Below are 26,831 nucleotides of genomic sequence, written 5' to 3' on the forward strand. Positions count from 1 at the left end.
GAATGATGTATTATAGCATGGTAGGTTAAGTCTGGTTCATTTTCGTTTTCCATGAAAATGGGGGTCAATCAAGCATTTCGATCATCGTTTGTTGTAGCTTTCTCATTCTTAATCGAAAGGTTCGCCCTAAATTTTTTTAAACATGGAGTATGGTTTGAAGTTGGTTTGGTCTTGTCAGTAACTTAATAAGATATGTTGTGCGGCAAAGAACGCCGCTCTAGCTATGGAAGTTGTTGGGGGATGAGTATGACGAGATTGTTTGTGTTGTCCGAAAGAGAAGATGTTTAGCAACTAGTCTAGGACTCGCCGCATTTGTTGAAAGCTTGGTGAGGAACGTTAGCTACTTAAATCACGCACTAATTTCTCTAGGCACGTAGGTGGACTTTTACCGATTCCGCCCGCATCCGAAGAAGAATGGTCTAAATGTCGTTAAGTGTAGAGAACGGGAAGAGGAGCCGATGAAGTCCACTATATTTCCCTTTTCTTCTCTCGGGGCTGTTTCGAATGGTTCTTTTTTAGTTGTCTCGTGCTATTAGTATATAAGACCCTGTCAAAGGAGATCTTTTGATGACTAATACAAGGTAGGGTGTTAGAGCATGGTAGGTTAAGTCTTGTTCATTTTCATATTCCATGAAAATGGGGGTCAACTGTTGAAGCATTTCGATCATCGTTTGTTGTAGCTTTCTCATTCTTAATCGAAAGGTTCGCCCTAAATTTTTTTAAACATGGAGTATGGTTTGAAGTTGGTTTGGTCTTGCTTTGTAACTTAATAAGATCTTTGTGCAGCAGGATGAGATGTTAAGACGGAGATTTATGGTTTATAATGGAGTTAGCTCAATTGATACGTCGCAATAGCTACCGAGTACATGCCTACGTGTAAATGGCTTCAAAGATAGACTCCAAGCTCATGAAGTGATGATGCTGAGCACCGAGATTGAAGATGGGATCAATTTAGATGACCGAGAAGTGAAGAACAGAGTTCCTTGTATAGCATTAGGTTGAGTAAAATTTTGGAGTTTTCCTTTGTGTATTTCGTCCTTTACTTCTTCAAGGAAAGTTAGATTGTATGCGGAGAAAAACGGAAAGGGAAAATCAAATCGTAAGTCTTTGAAGTCTTTCTCGATCTTTACTAGTTATGAGCGAACTAAAATCCTTTCTTGAGCCATATGTTAAACTTGATATAGCCGGTGAAGTTTGCTTATTGCAATTTACTAGCAAGATGTGAAATGTGCACGTTCGTAAAATTTTGCAAAACAGGTTCTAATATAAACGGGGTTGACTCTGTTCCCTGACCAGAAAACAGGGTGGGTCGGGAATACGTGGCCCAACGTCAAACAGGGTAGAACAAGGCCCAAAAAAGAGACCTGGTATAACGGGGTTTAAGGAGAATGCGGGCCCGCGCTTCTGCACTACCCACCCCTGACGATCACCCCTATGTGCCAGCCACCCCCACCACCAGCGTTTTGACCCTTATTTGATCTCATCAGTGACGTGGCGAGATCTGGGCCGCGAATCCACCTGATGCCGTGATCACCTTCGCCTCCTGTCGCTACGGCAGGAGAGAGAGGGAGAGAGGGGTCTTTCCCCGTGCGTGCCGCGATGGAGGGACGGGGGCGAGTGGCGAGAGACCAAAAACCCTGCACGTGGATGCAGCGAAACTAAACCCGGATTTGTTCCACGGTCGATAAGCTGGATTTCATAAACCGCCGATACGTCCGAGGCATTTTGTGGGGAACTTAGGGAAGGGAAGGATTCCGAGTTTTTGGTTTTTGGTTTCTTTGGTCAAAGAGGAGGATCCGCAGGGAGGAAGGAGGGCATCAGCGTCGCCATAGCCGCACCAAGCAGCCCAAGCGCAAGCGCACGACCTGAAGGAGGAGGAGGAGGCCGGAGGATTCGCCTCTCCCCGCGCGCCATCGACCTCGATCCATCGCGCGTAAGTCTGGCTTCTTCCTCCGGCGGCGGCGGCGGCGGCTCGCTCCGGCGATGCTTTGATTAGGGAGACCGTCTCGGTCGTCGCCATTTATTTATTGTTTTTTTTTTTTTTTGGTTTTGTGTTTTTTGTGGGGTCCAGTAATTTTGGTTCATTACCTGTGTTTGGTGAGCTCGTCGTTGATGTGTTTTCGCAGTTTTTGATCGGATCACCTGGAATTCGCGGCCACCTAGTCCGGACACTGCGGGTGCTCTCCCTTGCTTCTGCTGACGGAGGTGGAAATGGATTTGGTCTCTAGTTGCAAGGTAGTGTCATTTAAGGGCGGCGTTGGTGTTTGCAGTCCTTGAGAGTCTTGCGTTGTGATAGCCGAGACTGATTAGGCATCGGCCTTGTTCATCTCGGTCTTTGTATGCATTAATGCTCTTGCATCCATGGATGTCTGTTGTCGCGTCGCGAGTGGTATCAAGGAGCGATGGTCGGTCGGTGTTTCTGGAGGATGTGCTATTCTTAATAACATGAGCGACCTGACCTTTCATTGCCGTTCAATTGCATCGTGAATTCATGTTTGCATTCATTGCATGTATTCCGTTTTAATAGCTTTGACTCGTGTGGCATTGGGCGAATTTGGTAATGCTATTTGTCTATCAGAAAGGGATGTGGCTTGTGATCAAGCTTCAGCCAATTTCTGTTTACCGAGACCTCATTTGTATGTACTCAGCAGTTGATGTCGGTGGAAATAAAATATTTGAAAGAAGTTTTAACTTTTGTTTAAGCACGATCTCATCAGTCCTCTCATTCTTGCTGCTTCTGCGATTGAGCGATCCTTTGGATTTTTGCATGTCAGTGCGAGATGGGCCGGCTATTGCGCTGTATTTGCACCTGCATTGTCATACATTTCTAATGACTAATTGGGAAATTAGGAATGACAGGTTATACTGTTTGACTTAATTGTGCTTGTAGTAAGTGACCATCTTCTTGATTGGGTATTTGATTTTATGAATCCTTTTGGCGTGTCACTTGAAGGTCATGGGGAAGGATGAGCAGATTACTTCAGGAAATGACCTGAAGTCGTCCTAGTCCTTCTCCATTGCCTCTCCCCAATTCTATTTGCATTTAGCATCGTGCTTTGCTATGAAAATGATCTGGTCTTTCACATTGCTTAAACAATCTTTGTGTCTTTCATCGGTACAAGAAAGAGTGCATAGAATAATTGAATCCGTAAGTTCCATCCGTGCTAGTTGCTGCACAGAAAAAATTGCATATCGATGCTTTGCTTGCATGATTGATATTCTGGTGGTTCTTTCTCCTTGTCGGCTGCTTGCACCAATATAACAATATTATTTAAAAAAAAAAGAGGGTAGTATGCTTGATCATACCTTATTTGCATGAGTATCATATTTTACTCTTGTGGGAAGACATAAGTTCATAATAACCTTTTCTGTAATTGTTCCTCTGTGAAATTCCTTGACTCCCTTATGCAAGGAGCAGCAAGTTGTATCTGGAGGCCTGTCTAACTTTAGCTATTGTTGTATCAACCAATATTCCATTTGAGGTTAATCCCGGCTGTCCCGTTGCTGTAACTGATAGATCCTGTCATGTACAGGACAAATTAGCGTATTTTCGAATAAAGGAACTGAAGGATGTCTTGACGCGTTAGGACTTTCAAAGCAAGGGAGGAAGCAGGTTAGATCTTAAGTTGATACTAATGTTGCTGTTTGCATGCATCTCATTTATGAGCTTTTAGAGCTGTTGCAGTTCGTGATGCACTCATACTGTGCGGATTGGGTTACGACTGTTTTTCTTCACATGGAACTTTGTCTTGTACTTGTAAGTTGTTCTGCAAATAATTTTTTGAATCATTTGGTCCTGTGGAAGATGGCTGTTTCCTTTTCTGTCACACATTGGGATCCATGTTGTTCGACTATTTTCATTGCTGTTCTTGGCTTGGCTACTTCACTAGCTTGACATTTTCTTCAAGTAAATTCTAATGGGGAAACTGTTGGATTTCATTTTTTTTTCTTGGTTCATGTAGGATCTTGTAGAACGGATATTATCAGCTCTTTCAGATGAACAAGGTATGTGATGAATTTCTTTGCCAGTTGTACATTGTTTCTAGTTCTTTCAATTGACAAATATGATCGTTTGGGCTTTATTCACCCCTCTGAGTTTTGACGCAATCTTGTGTGTTGTAATATATGAATTCATGGGAATTTACATTAAAGTGTTATTTTATTTGTCATTTACTGATTTTCTGTGACTGTGCATTCTTTTACCTGTTTTTAAAGAAATGTCCACAAGTCAAATTAGCGTATAGCTTAGACTTTGTGCCTCTTATCAAAGATATTTTCTTATGTTGATATATGCCGCTTCTGACAGAGGTATGAAGTTGTCGGAATCTTTGTTTGTGTCGGTGCTTCTCTTACCATAAGCTGATTTTCGAGTTCTTCTCTCCTCCTTGTCAGTTGTCTTTCAAAGAGAGTGAACAATATTAGTGGATAACATGATTACTGAAGGCTCATCTCTCATAGTTGGGCTTATTGTGCTTTAATTGGTCAGAATGGGTCACATCTATTAATGCGTGATTTTCATGCAGCGTGGACTAAAATGTTAATTCTTGGTTTTTTTATAGTGTCCAAGATGTGGGCAAAGAAGAACGTGGGGAAGGAAGATGTCGCAAAACTAGTTGATGACATTTACAGGTCTTTTCTTGTTTATTGCTCTGTATCTGTATCATTTGTCATGATTTGCACTCTGCCTTCTATCTGATGTATGTTTCTGGGTTGAGCTTACAGAAAAATGCAGGTTTCTGGGGCCACTGATTTAGCTTCAAATGGTCAGGGAGCCTCAGATTGCAGTAATGTCAAAGTTAAAGGAGAGTCGATTGACCCATATCGGTCAGATGCAAAGGTCAGATGTCCTTGTGGAAGTTCTTTGGAAATAGAGGCAATGATCATGGTATGGATTGTACGAAGTGTTTGCATTTGGATACATCCTCATTTTGTCCTAGTTGTTGGCAAAAAGAAAAAAGTGCTTTTAGTTTTTACTTGGTTTTCATGCATCCTAAAGTGAACCAATCTTGGTTTGTCACAGTTGTTGAAATTGTTACTTTTACCATACAGTTAAATTGGTTTTTGAGAAACCTTGAAGCCAGCACTTGCACCTCGGCATGTTCACCCTTAATCCACCCTCTTGTGTTTTGATTTTCCTTTAAGAGTTTCTTCTGTTATGTTGAAGTTGTTACTCATGTTTGTTTTAGTGTCCAATCTCCCTTCTTTTGTGGTACGATATTTGTGTGAAAAATTACCTATGCTTTGAATGTGGCTAGAAAGTGATGTGAGTTGTCACTCATCATTAGTAGTCCACGGACTTGGTAGAACCTGCAAGTGTCCCTTTTGAAATTAATGGATTTCATTCTTGAAAAATAAAGGAACTGTGAGTAGTTTCATGTCATACCATCATTTCCGCTTTCGTTGACATATTTTTTATTTTACGTGCTTACCTATTTTCTTTATTCTTTTTTAAAATTATGTTTTGTTCTTTTATCTTTTGGTTGGCAGTGTGAGGACCCAAGATGCCATGTCTGGCAACACATGAGTTGTGTCATCTTTCCTGAAAAACCTGGGGAGGCTCCTGAAAATTTTTATTGTGAGCTGTGTCGTCTTAGTTGTGCTGATCCGTACGCATCTCATAGTAGCAAACCTTCGCATTTCATCAATATATCAACTGGGAAATGTGACGTTCGGTCTTCATAGACATGGCTTTTTGTATGGAATGATGATATTGACATCCCTCTTGAGAAATTTTATTTATTATTCCATGCGAAACGATGACCTAACTTCTCAGTTTTAGTTAGTTTCATCTGATCTTTAAATTGATCACTGGAAGTGCTATAGAGAAGGTGTTCTTATAAATTGAATCGATATTGGATAATTGACCTAAATTGTCATGGACAGACCAAGAGTATTACAAAGTAAGTAAATTGCATTAGTATAAGGATAGATGACTTACTTCACCAAGACAAATCGATGACAATCATATAGATATGCGCATGGTAAGTGGTTCGATTTCTTGTCTATAAGGCTTATCAAGGTGGAGCCACAAGGATGATCAGACTAGCCACAGGCTTGTGGACTATGTTGGGTCCTCATGACTCTGGCTTGGTCAAAGAGCCGACTCGAGTCGTGAGCATGCGGACCGAGATGGGGACTCTTGACACCATGAAAATTCTTCGGGATTGAGATGGGTGACTCGTACCGCGAGCATGCGGTCGGAGTGGTATCAATCTTAATACCATCCTAAATGATCTTATGCGGCCCAGGTCTGGCGGTAGGCTATGTGTGTAAGAGTGTAGTGCAAATGCAAGGCATGCACAATAGTTTATGTCAAACAACACTTCAATAATTCGAATCTAAAACATTTATTCTCAACTCCAACCCGCAAGACAAGGTTAGCAATCACTACTCCCTTTATACCTCACAATCTGCAAGAACATTTAACACCTAAATGTTAGGGATGTACCTGTGATTCTCACTGCAAAAAAAATATAAGAAAATTGGCTTAAGTCCACTAAGGTTTCAACTTAAGTCTCCAGCGGAATCGCCAAGCTGTTGCGATCAATTTTTCGGGTGAATCACCTAGGGTTTGGTTAATGGATTACTAAGCCTAAACTTAGCTCAGGCTCTCTCAAGTCCATATCAATTCACGACTTAGGTTCAAATTCTTTAACATGTAATTGATTCTTAATTAGGAGTCGTCACTAATTAGTTTATGGTAGGTCGATTAGACACCTGAGTAAAATAATAGGAGAATTATTTTACTCCTACGAACCAGAGAGTTTGGGTACGGGGATTTGATTACACTAGATTTCTCTAATGCCATTTCAGTACCATTCTTTTATTTTCAAAAATGCTTTTGCAGACAATTTTGATTAATTTTAAATTTATTTCCTTAACATATGAGGTGATCATACGGGTGCGCAAATTACCAATTTAACACTTAAGAAAGCGATGAATAAGTTACAGAACTTACCTCAAAGCAATGAAAGTATTTGCAATGTTAAATCAGAATTCATATCAACAACCCTAAATATGATTTTTAATTAACACGCAATTATTTGTTTTTTTTTTCACTTTTTTAATGCAATGTAATATAATTAAATGACCTAATTCTAATAACATGCAATTTCTAATTAAATGGACCTAATAACAATCTATAAATAACGTGCATTTCATGAATCTAATCATATATGACATTTACATGACTTTTTTTATTTTTCCTAAAATATGCAATCTATCGTAATATGCAATGACGTGCAAAGAATGCCATAATTCTAATTTTTTTCTTTTTTTATTACGAAATTCGAAATGAAAATTGTCAAATAATTAAACATGCAATTCAAATTTAAAACTAACATCCTAAATGATTGCATTTTTTTTTTTTGGATTTTTTTTTAAGGAATTCGAAATAAATAAATTTCCTATTCTAAACAAGCAAAATATATTCTAACATGAACCTAATCTAACTCAAATATATATTTTTGGGTTTTTCTTTTACGGGAGCAATCAAATAAAGGCATCAAGAAAGCACGGCACCAAATCAAGCAAGATATCATCCATGTCCATTTAATTTTGGGAAATAAATTGACAAATCGTATCTTGCGCATAAGATCGGATTGGCCAATTTTTAAATAACATCACAAATCATATCTCGAGCGTGAGATCGGATTGGTGATTTTTCCGTATGATTGCGGGTGGTATTTCGAGCATGAAATCGGACCGTTAATCATATGTACGTTGCATAATTAGGAATATTTCCCAATTTAAAAAGATACTCGATATTTTGTGAATACGATAGCATCGTTTAAAGATTCATACGAGATAGCAATTTCACAAATTAGGCAATAAAAATATACGAAGATCAATTTGATGAAAATTATTACTTAAATTGCAATATCGCTCAGATACTGTTTCCAAATTTGAATGATGGAAGGCTCGCAAGGGGTGATTGGGATTGCAACCAGCTCCACAATGTGGCATGACCAGCAGTGAGAGAAATGGCTCACGTCGGGGACGTCATGGTGGAGATCGTGTGTGAGGTGGGTTTTGCTTCATTATCGTCGAAGAGAGAGAACCGCCAACGTGGGAACTAGACTTGCGACTGAAACCTAATAATAGATTTTGGCGACGGACGTGCTCTTGATTTGCAAACGTCACGTTGCTTAATGCAACTGAGATCTCCAATTTCCACCTTCCTTGATGTTGTCATTTTCTTTGGAATTCATTGCTCTGGATCACGTGGCCATGAATTTCAATTGAAGCTCCTTATTTTGGCCAACATGTTGTGATAATGGAACAAAATTCGTCTCCTGTGACTCACGATGATTCAGCATAGGCACAACCAATCTTTCTTCTTTTCTTTTAATTGGCCTTCACTGTTGGCTCCATGAATCCACAAGCTCAACAAAGCTTTTCCTCGTAGAACCTTTGATCGTGTGCTCTTGTTGTGGCTGCCCCAAAGAAGTAATTCTTGCTCGTCCATGTGTTGGTCTGGCGAAGTGGACTTTTGCTTTGTTGGGTGATGGTCAGCAAACTTTAGCGATGAAGGCGTGAGGGGATGAATCTGTTGGTCGTTCCGTCGGGCACAATTGCGAGGCACCAAAAGGATGTGATGAGCGCGAGAATTGCTGACTATGAGCAAGAACGTTGGTCTCTGTGTCAACGAGGGCACGATAGCAAGAACTGGTTGCAGCGCTGGATCTTCACTAGTGCAGGTCGACTTTGAGGCAAGAGGAAGCAGCCGGGGTACTCGATGAGGGACGGTAGATGTGATGGAAGAACTAAGTTTTGAAACTTCTCTGGATGTTCTCCCTTCTTCTCAATGGGATACCTCTCGCTATGGTGTTTCACATTTGGCCGTGTATTCAATCTGTGTGGCCTTCTGAAACCCTACAAGAAAAACCTTTTTATAGGTTGAAGATTAGGGTTTTAATTTCCTTTTCAAATTAACATCCGTGAATATTTCTTTTTCGCACGCAATATCACTTTTTTTATTTTCTACATCTCCTGATTTTATCGCCTAAAGATAATATTGCAACCCGATTTTCTTAAATTTCAAAAAAATCCATCGTAATATCATTTCAAATCTCCATTTAGATAATTTTTGTCATTAAAAGAAAACGGGCTCGGGCCAATTTATTTGCTTCGTGGGCTTAGTCCAACCTATCAAATTAAAGCTTAGAACCATTAAATCAAACTCATTTGTCACCAACCCAATGTAAATGCAAATTAAATAAATGCACCTAAAACTATATGTTATGCAATTAATTAATTAACTAATACTTTTTTAGAGGTTAAAATTAATCTCTAATTTTTTAATACGATAAATGACTAAACGGGTTACCAAAATTTAGGTGTCAACAAATATATTCTAAGAAGAAATATTGTAATATCAATCTCATCGATCTCATAAGTATCATACCAAATCCCATCCATTGAATCACTTTTTCAAAAAAGACGAGACATCTAAGTCATACAAATAAAGAGATCTATTCATTGATAAGAAAAAGAAAAAATGTGAACGGTGATTGGATTGATGATAAAATAGAATCCTGGGTCGTGAACAATGATTCGATTGATGATAAAGAAAGAGAATTATTGGTTCAATTTTCCACCTTAATGACAGAAAAAAAGGATTGATCAAATTCTATTGAGTTTGACTCATAGTGATCATTTAACAAAGAATGACTCTAGTTATCAAATGATTGAACAACCGGGAGCAATTTACTTATGATACTTAGTTGACATTCATAAAAAGTATCTAATGAATTATGAGTTCAATACATTCTGTTTAGCAGAAAGACGGATATTCCTTGCTCATTATCAGACAATCACTTATTCACAAACCTCATGTGGGACTAATAGTTTTCATTTTACATCTCATGGAAAACCCTTTTCGCTCCGCTTAGCCCTATCCACTTTGACCAACGGGATGGTCTTGGTGTGCAAAACCTGCTCCTTGCGGTCCACGATCTGAACCGGGCTTTCAATGTACGACACCCTGTTATCCACGTCTAATTCCTCAAAATTTAGAACGTGTGTCGGATCTAGTTCATACTTCCTTAACATCGACACGTGAAAGACATCATGCACTTGTGCCAACATCGGCGGTAGTGCAAGACGATACGCCAGTCCCTATTTTTTCCAAAATCTCAAAGGGACCTATGTACCTCGGACTCAATTTCCCCTTTTTGCCAAAGCGGGAAGTACCTCTCATCGAACACCTTCGAAAGACGTGCTCATCAACTTGGAACTCCAATGGCCTTCGACGCTTATCGGCATAACTTTTCTGACAGCTCTGAGCAGTTTTTAATCTGTTTCTGATGACTGCAACTACCTCCACTGACTGTGACATCCTGAAATTCGACCCCGTTTCGATAAAATGAAATGTGCATTTCTTCGACGTGCCTATGGTCCTTTTTCTCTGAGTTGATCACTCACGACTTAGCTAATCTATTGGGTGAAGCCGTTAAGGGATATAACCGCGGTAAAATCCCTAAAAGCTACCTAATTGGTTGAATTTGACTAAAATCGCGTCCGGTCGATTTTAACCATGAAATTTAATTCGGTCTTGGGAAATCGAATATTCAAGCGTGTCACAATTCATTTTTAGGACCGTCTCATCGTCTGTCAATTTATTGACGAGTCCGAAATTTCAAGAAAGAAATTATCGGAGGAATAATCGAAGACCGGAAGAAAATAAAAGGGAATGAGAAAAGGAAAATAATATAAATAAGAAAATTGGGTTTTCTTATTAAAGTGTTATTTTCTTTCCTTTTCTTTTCTCTTTTCTCTCTTCTTTCTCTCTCTCTTCTCTCTCTCTCCCCTCCCCCTCGTGCGAATTCCCTTCCCCTTTTCCACCGAAGTGTGGGCTATCACCCACTTGCCTTTCCTCTCTCCCTTTGACCATTCAAACCCATCTTTTCTCTCTCTTATCTCTTCTTCTTTCTCCTCTCTCTTCTCCCTCTCTCCCTCGTAACCGACTTCTTCTTCTTCCTTCTTGTCTGTGCGAACCAGCGAACCAGAAACGGGAGAAGCTGAGACAGCAGCCAGCCGCTGCCGTCACCGCCCATGCACCGCCGCAGCTCGCCCGCCTCGCGCTCCGCCTCGCTCATCCGTCGCTCGCCGCCGCCTTCCCCGCGCGATCCAGCGTCGTTCGGCCTCTGTTCAGCCACCGTGAGCGGCCGAGCAAGCCACCGGAGCCGCCGTGCAGCCTCGTCAAACCACCGCCTAACTTCCCAACCCCTTGTTGCCCCCAACCGTCTCTCTTTCTCTCTGTTTTGCAGCCGAACCAGCAAACCCGCGAGTGGGTTTCTAGCCGGTTTGTGGGCCGTTTTGGGCCGTTTCCGGGCCCCGAACCCGAGCCGTGCTTTGAAAAGAATTGTTCCTCGCGTCGCCCCCGTCGGATTGATCCGATTTGCGCGCGATTTGGTGAGTAATCTCACTAATCCCGGATTAGTTGGCTAATTATGCTTAAGGTTGGTTTAGTTTTAATTAATTATGTTTAGGTTGTTAGATTAGAATAAATTAGTCAATTGTGATGCGATTTAGATAAATTGAATGTGTAATTAGCAAGTAGACGTGGTCTACTATTTATTGGAAGTGTCTCGGGATTTTTCCCGACCCTTAGTGGGCTTCAATTAGGCTTTTCGGGCCTAAGTGGAATTTTTGTATTTAAATATTAATTTTCGGAATTTAATTAATTAATTAATTATTTTCCGAAAATTCAACTGGGATGGCCAGTGATCGGAATATTATGCTGATGACTATGGTGAAGTAAATAATGCCCTTATTTTGAGCTAAACAGAATTTTTAATATTTAATAATTAATTTTCGAAATTAATTAATTAATTAATTAATTAATTATTTTTCGGAAATTAAGATTGAGATGGCTGACGACCGAAATTTCATGCCGATCGTCGTGGCGCAGTCCATTTATTTATTTGAGCTTTAATTTGTGCTGAATTGATTTAATTGTGGATTTTTAGGATATGTTCCTAAATTGATTATTTGGGTAAATTGAGTATGAATTAAGGTTGTGGATAATTACTTTAGAAATGGAATGAATCATCATGAAAGGCACGTGGCTCGGTGAATAGTACATCATCTCGGAGAATGCACGTGGCTCGGTGATTTGGTATACCGCTTCGGAGAATGCATGTGGCTCGATGATTAGTACGTCGCCTTGGAGAATGCACGGGGCTTGATGATTAGATATATCACCTCGGAGAATGCACATGGCTCGGTGACGAAATATGTCGCCTTGGAGAATGCATGTGGCTCGGTGATTAAGTGTGGCATCTTGAAAGAGACGTGGGCTCGGTAATTTGATGCATTACCTCGGAGAATGCACGTGGTCTTAATGAGTACATTTGGCATCTTGAAGAGACACGTGGACTCGGTGACTTGATGCATCACCTCGGAGAATGCACGTGGGCTCGCTGATTCAGAATGGCATTTTAAAGGGCACGTGGGCTCGGTAAAGTAATGCATTAACTCGGAGAATGCACGTGGCTCGATGATCGGTTCCATCACCTCAGAGAATGCACGTGGCTTGGTGATAAATAATATCGCCTCGGAGAATGCACGTGGCTCGGTGATTGGTTTTATCAATTGAGATTGTAAAGCAATGACTAGAATGATCTAGAGATAGTCCGTCTGACATGTAATCAATTAGGTCGATTGATCATTACTTTGATTTGACGTTGTGAATTAATTGACTGAATGGAAATGACTGTGAGTGGTCTTGTTGGAATATAATCGACTAGGTCGATTTGATCGATGCTTCGATCGGTGATATGATTGCTTGGGTGCCTATTATGAATTGTACTACTTGCAGGTGAGATCCGAGGCCAAGGTAAGTCCTCTCGCCCCCGTGCGTGTTTAGGCAGCCTGTAGTATAATAGTTTACTAATCTGGCCTTAGTGGGGTAGAACTCGCTGAGACGTAGTTTCATCCCGGTTTGGGGAAATCATTTTAGGACCCCGCTGAGGAGATGAGGAGGAGGAGTCTGAGAAGGATTTTTGGGAGAATAAGATAATTCCGAGAGGGGCCTTGAGCACGGCCCGGGTGAACTAAAATTCTATCTTCTTTTGAGATCTCCATTTTGATGTATAGAGATAGAGTAAAAAGTTGTGAAGTACTCTCTGGTTTATGTTTTGTATAAAAGTTTAGTTATAAGTTTCAATATGAAAAATATGGCCCTGCTTTTCTATCCCATCGTTTTATTGTCTGGGGATTTTAACTGCTTCTGCATGTGCTTAATAAATGAAAAGGTCGGCGATACATAGTCCTGGGATATCGCATTATAAAATCGACCAAAGGAGAAGGATCTGTGTGTGCTCGAGGATCGGGGCGTGACACTGACCGCTGAACCAACTCTGGACCGGTGATCTTTCTTTCCCCTACTTCATCCCAACACACTGGCGTTCTGCATGCTCTGCCATACAACACTTCAAAAGGAGCCATTTGAATAATCTACTAATAACTGTTGTTGTAGGCAAACTCGACCAGATGAAGCTATTCTTCCCAGTTTCCTTTGAAGTCCAAGACGCAAGCTCGCAGCATATCCTAAAGAGTCTGAATTGTCCTCTCAGACTGGCCATCAATCTGCGGGTGATAAGCTGTACTGTATTGCAGCTTCGTTCCTAAAGCGGATTGTAAGCTCTTCCAAAAAGCGGCGGTGAACCTCGGGTCTCTGTCTGAAGTAATTGTAATCGACACTCCATGCATACGAACTATCTGACGTACATACAGATCTGCAAGTCTATCCAAACTCAAGTCCTTTTGAACTGCAATGAAGTGAGCTGACTTTGTCAGCTTGTTGACTACTACCCAAATCGAATCATTTACTCTCTGGCTCCTCGGTAATCCCGTCACGAAGTCCATCGTGATATGCTCCCATTTCCATTATGAAATCTCGAGGGGTTGCAAAAGTCCTCCCGGTTTGCAATGCTGAGCTTTCACTTGCTGACACGTCAAAACATTTGGCGACATGCTTGGCAATGTTCGTCTTCATGCCACGCCACCAGTAGTGTTGACGCAGATTCTGATACATTTTAGTACTACCAGGATGAATGCTGTAACTACTACGATGCGCTTTTGATAAAATCTCCTCTCTAAGCTTCACATCATCAGGTACAACCAATCGCCCTTGGAACCTCAACGTTCCATCTTCATAAATCTGGAAGTCAGCCTTCCTCTTCTCAGTATCCTCTTGCAGGATTTTCTGAACATCCGGATTCGTCTGCTGAAGCGTTCTGATTTTGACCTGCACTTCCAGCTCAATTCTAAGGGTGGCCATAAGATTTGAAAGGTGGCCCACCTCAAATTTGAAATCTGAATCTCGTGCTCTCTTAATTAGACCCCATTTCTTGAGTACCATCTGAGTAACTGAAGACTTTCTACTCAGTGCATCGGCGACCTTGTTCGCCTTCCTAGGTGATCCAAAATCTCATAGTCATAGTCCTTTAAGAGCTCCATCCATCGACGATGTCTCATATTCAACTCCTTCTGAGAGAATAAGTACTTGAGACTCTGATGGTCAGTGAAGATCTGGAATATTTCTCTGTACAGATAATGCCTCCAAATCTTCAGGGCAAAGATGATCGCTGCAAGTTCTAAGTCATGCGTCGGATAATTCAACTCGTGAGGTCTTAACTAACGGACGCATACGCAACAACCCTACCATGCTGCATCAATACGCAACACAATCCTTTAAACGACGCATCACTGTAGATCTCAAACCCTCTTGGACCAGATGGAATAGTAAGCACATGTGCGGTAGTTAGCTTCTGCTTAAGCTCTTAGAAACTACTCTCGCACTTATCCGTCCACATAAATTTTTCTTCCTTCTTCATCAGTCTCATCATTGGTGATGCTAACACTGAAAACCCTTCTACAAACCGTTTGTAATACCCTGCTAAACCCAGAAAACTTCTGATTTCTGTCACTGTAGTCGGTCTCGGTCAGTTGATCATTGCTTCAATCTTGGCTGGATCCACTAAGATTCCCTCTCCGAAGATGACATGACTTAGGAAAGCCACACGAGTTAGCAAAAACTTGCACTTACTAAACTTGACGTATAGCTCGTGATCTCTCAAAGTCTAAAGCATTATCCTTAAGTGCCTTTTATGATCCTCAATACTTCTTGAATACACCAGGATGACGTCGATGAAAACAATTACAAACTGATCTAAGTACTCTTTGAACACCCGATTCATTAGATCCATGAAAGTAGCTGGGGCATTTATCAACCCAAACGGCATCACAGTAAACTCATAATGGCCGTATCGGGTGCGAAACGCCGACTTTGGTATGTTTTCCTTCTTAATCCTTAACTGATGATACCTTGTTCTCAAGTCGATCTTAGAAAATATCGACGCTCCCTGAAGCTGATCAAACAAGTCATCAATCCTCAGCAATGGATACTTGTTCTTAATCGTCACCTGATTGAGTTAACGATAGTCGATGCACAAGCGCAAGGAACCATCCTTCTTCTTTACGAACAGAACTAGCGCTTTACAAGGTGATGCACTAGGACGAATAAATCATTTATCCAACAACTCTTGCATCTGCACCTCTAGTTCCTTAAGTTCTGATAAGGCCATCCAATAAGAAGCTTTAGAGATCAGCTCTGTCTCGAGGGCTAATTCAATCACAAACTCTATCTCTCTCTCTAGCGGCAAACCTGGCAACTCTTCCAGGAACACGTTTGGGAACTCTTGTACCACTGCGATATCTTCAATCTTCGACTCCTCCACTGTCGTGTCTACGACAGTCGCCAGGTAACCTTGGCAACCCTTGCATAGCAAGCAAGTTGCTTCGAGCGATGAGATTAAGGAAACCGAGGGTCCTCCTCGACTCCCAATAAATTCGAAACTCTCACCCCCTAACGGGTTAAACTGAATCGCCTTGCGATAACAGTCTATTTTAGCTCGTTGCTTAGTGAGCTAGTCCATACCAATTATCACATCAAAATCAAACATGGCTAGGACTATCAAGTCTATCCTCCCCTTTCGCTCACCAATCACTAACTTGCAACCAAGACAACCCACTGTAGCTAACACCTTATCCTTCAACGACGTAGATACGCTAATCACAGACTCCAACAACTCAGGAATTAATTCTACCAACTTAACATATATTTCAGCTATAAATGAATGAGAAGCTCCAGGATCAAATAAAGCATAAGCAAGTTGGTCGTTCAGTAAGACCATACATGTGATCACGTTAGGCGCTTCCTCCGCCTGTCCTCTGGTGATTGCATAAGCCCTTCCTTGAGCTGGAGGTCGGTTCAATCGACCTTGTGGCATGATCTGCGGCGTGATTCCTCTGTTCTGACCCAACAGTGTCAACGGCGGCAACTGACACTGTCCCATCTGATTCCTAGGGCAATTCCTAGATATATGACCCTGGTGGCCACACTCATAACATGCACCTGTCCTAGAGAGACACGGGGCTGAACCATGTCGTCTTCCACATGAAAGACACACTCCATGATGGTTTGGTGATGGTTTCCCTATCCCACCCTTCCTGTTGAGTGGAACAAGATATCTTCCTCCAGACATCAGCCTCTTTCCAAATTGATTACCTTCTCTATTCGAATTAAATCGCAATCCAGATGCGGCAGCTCTCTCATTCTGGTCTTTCTCAATCAACTAGGCCCGTTTATAAAGGTCCTTATACTTCTTCAAATCTAATGGTACCAAAAAGCTCCTCACCTCTGGTCGGAGCCCATCTCTAAACCTTCGAGCTCGGTTTGACGGTCTCTAAACTAACTCTAGGGCATACTACGACAGCTCAGCGAACTTCGCTTCATACTGATTGATTGTCATCGTACCTTGACGAAAGTGTTGAAACTCCGCCATCTTCATCTCTCTAGCACAATAAAAAAAGTACTTCTCATTGAAGACCTCAAGAAAAACATTCCACTCTGGAGCTACACCTTCAGGGAATACTATCCCTTTAGTAGTCTTCCACCAGGTAGCTGCGATCCCCCTCAACTGATAGGTTGCTAGAACGACCTTATCTGCTTCGGTGCACATCAGCAACTCAAAGGCATTCTCTAACTCCTGAACCCATAGTGTTGCAGCTTTGGGATCTCCCACTCCCGTGAATGTTGGCGGATTCAACCTCAGAAAATGTTGTACCAACTTTTACCTAGGCCTCCTAGTGGCCACATTCTCAGGTGGAATTTCAACAGGATCCACTTCAGGTTCCAACGACCGGTACGGCGGCAGCTACGGCAGCTACGGCAGCAGCAGCAGCATTGGCGACATTAGCAGCATTAGTGGTAGCGGCGATAGCGGCGGCTGAAGCGGCGGCCTGTTGGTCCAGTCTGTCACCCATCAACTCAAACATCTGCAAGATTCCAACAAACCTCGAATCCTCAGGGGCTACTGCATCATCTAGAGGCGATGCTGCACCACTCACACTGGCTTTAACCTGCACTCTCCTCAGGGCACCTCGGGCACCGACCCTTATCGACGACCCTCCCCAAAACACGAGGCCTACTGCTCTCTTCCTAGCAGCTCTCGGCACTCGGTCACTCATGCTATAAGCTCAATATAGATGCCTATTTGCAAATTCTAATACCACATTAGAATCTGAGTGACCTCGCAACAAGTTAACAAACAATTACAATCACTTGCATCAGTATAATAAAAGCCTTTCCTACCAACTATCCCATGACTCCCACGCACCTTATCACTCCATACATGAACCTGGCTCTGATACCACTTAAACGGGGTTGTCACACCCCGAACCCCGAGACACGTGCACAACTCGCCATGGTCATGTATATGCGACATTCCCAAGTAGTGTCGCCAACCCCATTCAATTATTATGCACATACGGAACGTGTTAAGAAACCCCTGACAAAACATACGGGATAGGACAGCAGGAAAATCAATTCAAAATCAAACAAACATACTTTCATATATCATCATTCCAGGGTTTACATACACCAACAGGATCCAGAGACTATATGCACCAAAAATGAGTCAGAGTTTATGTGCATAAAAAAGGGGTCAGTCTACACAAACATGGATCGGTCCACCAAAAAAAGGAACAGTCCTATGACTATTGGTCGGCCTCGTTCGTCGATCCCACATCCTCCACATTTGACTGCACTGGGTCCGGAGACGATGGGTTATCCACCCTACCATCAAGAAGGTCAGCTACACCTTCACCCAGAATAGCATCCATCACGGCCAGTGGAATATCAAAATTATCGAGTGGACCAATCCTAAAGCCATTGGCCCCAAAACGGAACCAAGCCCTAAACCTATGCGGTACCTTAACATCCTCGATCTCCTAAATCCATACGGTGGTCTTGATCAGCTCGTAGACCCAATGGCTCCCAAGATCAGGAAGGTTGTGCACCTGCTCGATGATCTGCACTAGGATGCCCATTCTTCTCCGGAGGTCTTGCCATCTACGACCCTGTAATATTTTTCCCACAACGAGGTGAGACATTGTCTCAGCAAGTTCACCCCTCCTAAACCCATATTAGAAAGAAAATACGCTCTAGAGTTGTCTAGCCACAAAGCACAGAAGACTTACCTTGCCTTTTTGCCTTCCTGCAGATTAGTACAATTCATATCACTCAATCAGAGGTAATAATAGGAACTTAAACCATTGGAACACAATCAATTTCACTTAATTTCGCAATCACAACAAGCGTTTCAAAATTATTATTCACCGCCACACAAGGGCATAGCCTACTTGCAGTTCGGCTATCTACTGATATATAGCCAAGCATCGTGTGACATCCTGTGACATCCTGAATTTCTCAACCTGTTTTCTATTGAATTAATCGGGCATTTTGTTGATGCGTTTATAGGACTATTCTCATAGCCGATCACTCTTGAGATAATTAGATTGTCTTGGTAAGTAATTAAGAAAATTTAAGGCAATAAACTTGAGAGTTCGATCAAGAATCGGCTTTTCAACCGTGCTCATCTTTAGAAGCCATTGCGGTATAGTTAAAAATCGATTTAAGATCAGAGATAGGTCTGTTCGACTGAGATGTATGGCCGATCGTGGGTGACTCCACTAAATTGGAAAATTCTCGTCAACCGACACTAATTTGATTTTACTGTCGTTTTGGTACCCTGTATCCGTAATTGAATCATCGAGATTTTCACGACAATCGAGAATCGCCATTGAGTCGAATAGGTTTATAGTGGTTCGAAGAAAATCGACCACGGGTTATTTGCCTTAAAAAGTTCTGAAAACCACCCGGTAGCCTAGGTTATGCTAAAAACGCGCCAAATGGAAATTAACCGTCGATTCAAGTCTCGATTTCGAAATTGAAGGTTCTCATGTCACAATAAATTCTAGGATCCACGACTCGCCTCGAAGATTTTTCTGACAACCAAGACTTTTTGGGAAAAAGTCAGGTTAAGACCGTTTTCGTTCAGTTGAAGCCGCGGATTAATTTTGATGGTGAAATTGAGGAGTGTGAGGGATTCTTGGATAAAGAAAATAATCAATTTGATAATGGAAATATCAATTGATTTTAGAAGAGTTATTTGAGAGAAATTTAAGAGGGATTTTGGATGCAATGGCAAGTGGGGACCAAGAAATCCAAGTTAATATTTCTCTTGAGTTTCTATGAGCCAATTTAAAAGAAATTAGGATTAGGATTTTCTATTTGAGGAAATCCTTTTATTTTTGTGATATTCCCATTTCTTTTCCCTTTGTAGCCAAACACACCTTTTTCCCCTTTTCTCTCACTTTCTTTCTTTCTTTTTCTTTCTCTCTCTCTCCCTCTCACGGTTTGAGCAGAAAACAGAAGACAAAAGCAGAAACTGCACAAAGACAAGAGCCGCTCGCTGCCGCTCGCGCTCAGCCACCCGCGTGCCGCTCGCGTTGTGCCGTCCGCCGCTCACACCTCGCCTCCGCCTCTCCCGCACCACCTTTCAACCGCTGTCAAAGCTCTCTTTCTCCCCCTCTCTGTTTCATGTGAAGCCCCGATGGAAGTAGCGAGTAGCACCGCCGAAGAAGCAGCAGCCAACCGCTTGGACACCGTCGAATCGAAGCTGCCGCACCGCCGCCCACGCGACGCCACGTGCTCCGTCACCTCACGCCCGCGTCTGCCGTCCTAGTTGTGCGCCATTCAGCCTCGTTCGGTCTTTGTCCATCTCGGACCGACCGCCTCCAGCCGCCGCCCAACTCTGACCGGTCGCCGTGCAGCCTACCCGGAGCTCCGCCCATCCTTCCTGACCCTTGCTGCCCCCATCCCTCTCTCTTTCTCTCTATTTTGCAGCCGATCCAGCATCCCCGCCGTGTGGGTATCCAGCTGGTTCGTGGGTGGTTTTGGGCCGTTTTCGAGCCCTGAACCCAAGCCGTGCTTTGGAAGGAATCGTTCCTCATGTTATGCTTTGCACGCGATTCCGGTGAATAATCTCACTAATCCTTGCTTAGTGGACTAATTACGCTTAATGGTTGTTTAGTTTTATTTAATTAGGGTTAGGTGGTTAGATTAGTGTTTATTAGTTAATTGTGATGCAAATTAGACAAATTGAATGTGTATCTAGCAAGTAGACATGGGCTACTATTTATTGAAGGTAGCTCGGAAATTTTCCGACCCCTAATCGGGCTTCAATTTGTCGATTCGGGCCTAAGTGGAATTTTTGGCATTTAAATATTATTTTTCAGAATTAATTAATTATTTATTTATTTTCCGAAAATTCAATTGAGATGGCTAATGACCAGAATATTATGTTGATGACCGTGGTGAAGTTCGTTTATTTAATTGGGCTTTAATTTAAGCTAAATTGAATTTTTAATATTAATTATTTAATTTTCGAAATTAATTATTTAATTATTTATTTTCCGAAAATTCAACTGGGATGGCTAGTGACCAGAAGATTATGCTGATGACCATGGTGAAGTCCATTTATTTAATCGGGCTTTATTTTGAGCTAAAATGAATTTTTAATATTAATTATTTAATTTTCGAAATTAATTAATTATTTAATTATTTTTCGGAAATTAAGATTGAGATGGCCAATGACCAAAATTTCGTGTTGATTGTCGTGGTACAGTCCGTTTATTTAATTGAGTTCTACGTTGTGCTGAATTAATTTAATTGTGGATTTTTAGGGATTTTTCCTAAATCGAATTAATTTGAGTAATTGACTGGTGAATAATTGGGTATTGGTTGCCAGTGATAAAGGTATTGTGGTAGACTACCGATCATACTGGAAATTGTGAAAATGAAAGTGGGTATGTAAGATGTATGCTGACCTGATGACTCGGCATGTCATCTAGGGATTGGGTCATGTATATAGTGGATCCATGATAAATTCTATGTCACCTTGGAGAAGGCATGTACACTCGGTGAATTGGTCTATCACCTGGGAGAACGTACGTGGGCTTAGTAATTAAGTGTGGCATCTTGAAGAGACACGTGGGCTTGGTAATTTGATGCATTACCTCGGAGAATGCACGTGGTCTCAATGAGTACATTTGGCATCTTGAAGAGACACGTGGGCTCGGTGACTTGATGCATCGCCTTGGAGAATGCACGTGGGCTCGCTGATTCAAAATGGCATTTTAAAGGGCACGTGGGCTCGGTAAATTAATGCATTACCTCGGAGAATGCACATGACTCGATGATTGGTTCCATCACCTCAGAGAATGTACGTGGCTCGGTGATAAGGGATATCGCCTCGGAGAATGCACGTGGCTTGGTGATTGGTTTTATCAGTTGAGACTGTAGAGCAATGACTAGACTGACCTAGGAAATGGTTAGAGTGTCACGTAATCGACTAAGTCGATTAGTCTTTGCTTTGATTCGATGTTGTGAATTGATTAACTGAATGGAAATGACCGTGAGTGGTCTTGTTAGCATGTAATCGACTAGGTCGATTTGATCGATGCTTCGATCTGTGATGTGATTGCTTGGGTGTCTATTTGATCTATGCTAACATGCAGGTGGGATCTAAGGCCAAGGTAAGTCTTCTAACTCGTGCTGTGTTTAGGCAGCTATGTGGTGTATTGGTTCCCTAATTGAGTCTTAGTGGAGTAGAACTTGCTGAGACGTAATTTCATCCCGATTGTGGGATATCATTTCAAGCCCTTAGAATGGCAGGACCTCCACCTCCTCGTCCTCGTATGCACTACGGTGTTCCAGAACATATTTCAAAGTTTGAGACCAATTTCCACGTCCACCCTCATCCGGAAGGATTGGTGTACGTATTAGTTCAATCGACCATCTGGGTCAATGTGGGGGAAGAAGACCAAAGGGCCCACAAGTATCGGTCGTGGTACTGTGATTACTTTGATAGGCGCAGAGAAGGTCCTATTCCGGAAGAGGATGTGCCTTTTGACGTGATGGAAAAGGCATTTGGAGAGGGAACAGCCGATCAAGTGGATGGATCGGTAGTGGATGCGAGGGACCTGCAGTAGGAGGCCGGGATTAGCACTCCCGTATATTCGACCGAGGAGGACAATGGGCATGAAGGTAATTGTGAGATGCCGCAGTAGGAGGTGGAAGCACCGGAGGAGGATGAAGACTGGGGAGCAGCTGAGGAGATGCTTGAAGATGAGCCGGCGTCTGAAGCCGAGGATGAAGCTGAAGAAGAGAATGATCTAAGTGAAGAGGAGTCAGAGGAGGATCAGGAAGATCCAGAGTATGACCCAGATGAGGATTGAAATCCCATCTCTTTGTGAACCCTTTGTATATGTGTAGATAGAGTGAGATTTTGAAGTTGTGAATAGTTTATGAAGTGCTCTGTCTAATGCCATGTATAAAGGTTTGGTTGTAAATTTCAATATGAAAAATATAGCTTGTTTTTTTATCTCATTGTTTTATTGTTTGGGGATTTATAACTGCTTTCGCATATGCTTAATAAATGAAAGGGTCAGCGATACATAGTCTTGAGATATCGCATTCTAAAATCGACCAAGTAGAAGGATGTGTGCATATCCGAGGATTGGGGCGTGACACATCGCCTCCCCACCTTGGAGCGCGGTTTCATCAGTACATCGACGGCGTTCCCGAAGGAGCATGGGCCCAGAATCAACTGAGACCCGCATCCGTTGCATGGGGCATCCCATATAGGGACAATTCCAGCTCAATAGCTCAAGACAATTCCTCTTAATTATCATACAATAATCTCATAATCAACTCAAGGCACTTTGCACATCACTCACATACTTCAATTACAATATTAATCTTTAAAAATCCAATTTCGATGCCAAACCCAACATTTGGGATTTTCTAAATAAAACCCATATTTTCCATAATTAACACTCAATTTGCATTAATCAACCATAAATTTCAAATTCTAAATATACAGCAGCGATCAGCACGAAATTCTGAACAATTGAGATCAAAAATAATTTTTCGATTTTTTTTAAATGATAATATTTTAATAATTTTCGGAATATAATATATTATTAAATAATTCAATAATTTCAAAACATTTATTTAAATTAGAAACAAATCCCTTTAAGTCACATCAAGGCTTATATTAAAATAAACGTATTTAACCTTTAAACTAAACATACTTTATCTTAATTAATCACCTTAATCTAATCCACAACAAAATAAACAAATCTAACCACCTAATCTCAATCAACCTAAGCTAAACACACTTAAGGCATCATTAACCCTTTAATCAAGGCTTAGTGAGCTAAACTCACCGAAATCGCTTTCCGACAAGTCTCCGGCGAAAAGCATGACAATGTCGACGACAACTCTACACGGAGCAACACCAAAGGAGGTCGGGAAGAGCTTGGAAACGCTCCTCGAAGATCCGAATCTTGCTGGCCGAAGGTTGTTGCTCACGGTCGGAATGGAGGCGCGCCGGCGACTACTTGGATGGAGAAGGATCGATGGAAGCAGCTACGGCTCGGGACGGCAACTAGCGGTGGCGATGGAGGCTTCGGCGAGGTGCTACAACATCAAGCAGCAGCTATGGGATGGCGGACGACGGGCTGGAACTCGCGGCGAAGGCGGAGCAGCTCGCACGCGGGACGGTGCGCGATCGTGCGCGGACAAGTGGCGACAGCGAGCTCCGGCGACGAGCGAGCGAGCGAAGGGCGACGAACAGGGTCGGGTTCGCTAGTTCAAAACAACCGCTCCTCCTTTCTCTCTCCTCCAAGCTTGAAGATGATGAAGACAAGAGGGAAGTGACATCCCACCTTTTTGGGATTCAATCTCCACCCTCCAAGTATCACCACCCTAGCCCATCTTGCCCCACCCCATGACATCACTTGTGATGTCACGATCCACTAACACCAACCTCCCACAACCTTAGTCAAATAGGTTCAATTTCATTTTCCGCCGGGGCATAGAATCGTGTGTGCTAATTTCTTCAATTCAATTCGATCCTCTTCCAATTGAATCCAATTAAAGTCCATAAATTAATCCAATGTTCCTAATAAGATTTGTGACACACCATGACTTCCAATTTCAGAATTCGATCTCAATTTCACGGTTAATTTCACTTTGGTACGATACTAGCGCATCCTGATCTGCCAGGTAGCTTATAGAAATTTTTATGCATTTGACATGTGGTTGATCAATTCAAGCCACAATGTACATCTTTGACACATTGGCAACTTTCGATTGTCGGGGTAATCTCAAGATTTCAAATACAGGCACAAGGTACCTAATCGATAGAAAAGTCGGTCTAGTGCCGATTGACAAGAATTGTGCGATCTGGTGGAATCACCCACACCTGATCACATGTCTCTGTCGAGTTGACCTATCTCCGATCTCTAATCGATTTTTATTTGTGCCGTAATGACCCTTGCAGATTATCTCGGTCGAAAGGTCGCTTCCTGATCAAATTCTCAAGTCTAATGCATTAGAATCTCTTAACGGCTTCATCTGATAGACTAGCTTTCACATGAGTAGCCGACTCAAGGAAATGAACTATATGCGTGCCAACGAAATGCCCCGTCTCAATTTATTGAAATTAGAATTGGAAAATTGGAATGTCACATAGACTGCCGGTGATAAACCGGAGGAAGATGAGGATGACGTCAAATCGTCATGCCCCTTATGCCTTGGGCGACACACGTGCTACAATGGCTAGGACAAAAGGTCGCGATCCCGCGAGGGTGAGCTAACTCTAAAAACCTGTCCTCATATTGGATTGCAGGCTGCAATTCGCCTGCATGAAGTTGGAATTGCTAATAATCGTCAGTCAGCCATACGACAGTGAATTCGTTCTTGGGCCTTGTACACACCGCCCGTCACACTATGGGAGCTGGCCATGCCCGAAGTCGTTATCTTAACCGCAAGGAGGGGGATGCTGAAAGCATGGCTAGTGACTGGAGTGAAGTCGTAACAAGGGAGCCGTACTGGAAGGTGCGGCTGGATCCCCTCCTTTTCAAGGAGAGCTAATGCTTGTTGGGTATTTTGGTTTGACATTGCTTTACACCCAAAAATAGGCGAGCTACATCTGAGTTCAACTTGGAGATGGAAGTCCTCTTTTGTTTCTGGACGGTGAAGTAAGACCAAGCTCATGAGCTTATTATCTTAGGTCGAAACAAGTTGATAGGATCCCCTTTTTGACGTCCCCATGCCCCTCCCGCGTGGCGACATGGAGGCGAAAAAGGGAAAGAGGGGGATGGGGTTTCTCTCGCTTTTGACATAGTGGGCCTCAACGGGAGGCCCGCACGACAGGCTATTAGCTCAGTGGTAGAGCGCACCCCTGATAATTGCATCCTTGTGCCTAGGCTGTGAGGTCTCTCAGCCACATGGATAGTTCAATGTGCTCATCAGCACCTGACCCTGAGATGTGGATCATCCAAGGCACATTAGCATTTCTCCTATTCGAACCGGGTTTGAAACCAAACCTCTCCTCAAGAGGATAGATTGGGCGATTTAGGTGAGATCCAATGTAGATCCAACTTTCTATTCACTCGTGGGATTCGGCCAATCCGGGGGGACCCCCATGGCTCCTCTCTTCTCGAGAATTAATACATCCCTTATCAGTGTATGGATAGCTATCTCTCAAGCATAGGTTTAGGTTCAGCCTCAATGGGAAAATAAAATTGAGCACCTAACAACGTATCTTCACAAACCAAGAACTACGAGATCGCCCCTTTCATCCTGGGGTGACGGAAGGATCGTATCATTCGAGCCATTTTTTTCATGCTTTTCCCGGAGGTCTGGAGAAAGCTGCAATCAATAGGATTTTCTTAATCCTCCCTTCTCGAAAGGAAGAACGTGAAATTCTTTTTCCTTTTCGCAGGGACCGAGAGATTGGATCTAGCTGTAAGAAGAATGGTTGGATGATACCGGACTCAAAGGTAGGGCATTTTCCATTTTTATAGGAACTTCTGTACCAGAAACGATGGTATCTCCAAACTCTTTTTATTGGAAACTTTCCTTTAATGAATTCCCTGGGAACTTCTATAGTAAATGGAATATACAAAATTGTGATCAATCAAATATTGCAAAGTCTCGGTATCTATTACTAGTCATAATTGGACCATAACAGAATTTCAGTCTATACCAAGACCATAATATCAAATTGGAGAGGAAGATTAGAATTAGAGATTGATCGAAAAGCAAGGATATGGGCTCGTGTGAGTAGGAAACAGAAAATATCTATTCTAGTTCTATCATCAGCTATGGGTTCGAATCTAAGAGAAATTCTACCTCTCAATGCTCTAATGCCCACACCGAATATGGACTGGACCGTCTCACGACATTCTGAACCCAGCTTGCGTACCACTTTAATGGGCAAAAAGATAATGCAGATATGTAGAATTTCGATATTCTATATAAAATGGGTTGCCTGAGACTCGAACCTGGAACTAGTCGAATGGAGTAGATAATTTCTTTGTTAAATTCCCAAAATGAAGGAATTATG

The 26,831-nt window shown here is 42.2% G+C and overlaps 2 protein-coding genes and 1 pseudogene across 4 annotated transcripts; all 3 read left to right on the forward strand.

Annotated features, from left to right (window-relative positions):
- The first annotated feature begins 1,562 nt into the window (after positions 1 to 1,562).
- LOC104432849 (E3 SUMO-protein ligase SIZ1) lies at positions 1,563 to 5,778 on the forward strand. Of its 3 annotated transcripts, none has more exons than XR_005548746.1 (7): positions 1,567 to 1,933; positions 2,127 to 2,235; positions 3,534 to 3,613; positions 3,963 to 4,005; positions 4,560 to 4,629; positions 4,723 to 4,837; positions 5,488 to 5,778. XR_005548746.1 is itself a non-coding variant. In XM_039307838.1 (5 exons), the coding sequence occupies exons 3-5, from the start codon at positions 4,568 to 4,570 to the stop codon at positions 5,680 to 5,682; spliced, it is 420 nt and encodes a 139-aa protein (XP_039163772.1). In that variant the 5' UTR covers positions 1,563 to 1,933; positions 2,127 to 2,235; positions 4,560 to 4,567; the 3' UTR covers positions 5,683 to 5,778. The 3 variants fall into 3 exon arrangements, 1 of the variants encoding a protein (XP_039163772.1); XR_005548745.1 differs by having other exon boundaries at positions 1,569 to 1,933; positions 4,723 to 4,885; XM_039307838.1 differs by lacking the exons at positions 3,534 to 3,613; positions 3,963 to 4,005 and having other exon boundaries at positions 1,563 to 1,933; positions 4,723 to 4,885.
- Positions 5,779 to 22,080: 16,302 nt separating this feature from the next.
- LOC120290720 (glutamic acid-rich protein-like) lies at positions 22,081 to 22,650 on the forward strand. Its single transcript, XM_039307095.1, has 2 exons — positions 22,081 to 22,377; positions 22,483 to 22,650. Exons 1-2 carry the CDS (start codon positions 22,081 to 22,083, stop codon positions 22,648 to 22,650), a joined length of 465 nt encoding a protein of 154 aa, XP_039163029.1.
- A 1,034-nt stretch (positions 22,651 to 23,684) lies between these two features.
- Positions 23,685 to 26,147, forward strand: LOC120290721 (annotated as a pseudogene).
- Positions 26,148 to 26,831: the final 684 nt, after the last annotated feature.

Source organism: Eucalyptus grandis, chromosome 2 (genome assembly GCF_016545825.1).
Source record: "Eucalyptus grandis isolate ANBG69807.140 chromosome 2, ASM1654582v1, whole genome shotgun sequence".
Taxonomy (NCBI): Eukaryota; Viridiplantae; Streptophyta; class Magnoliopsida; order Myrtales; family Myrtaceae; genus Eucalyptus; species Eucalyptus grandis.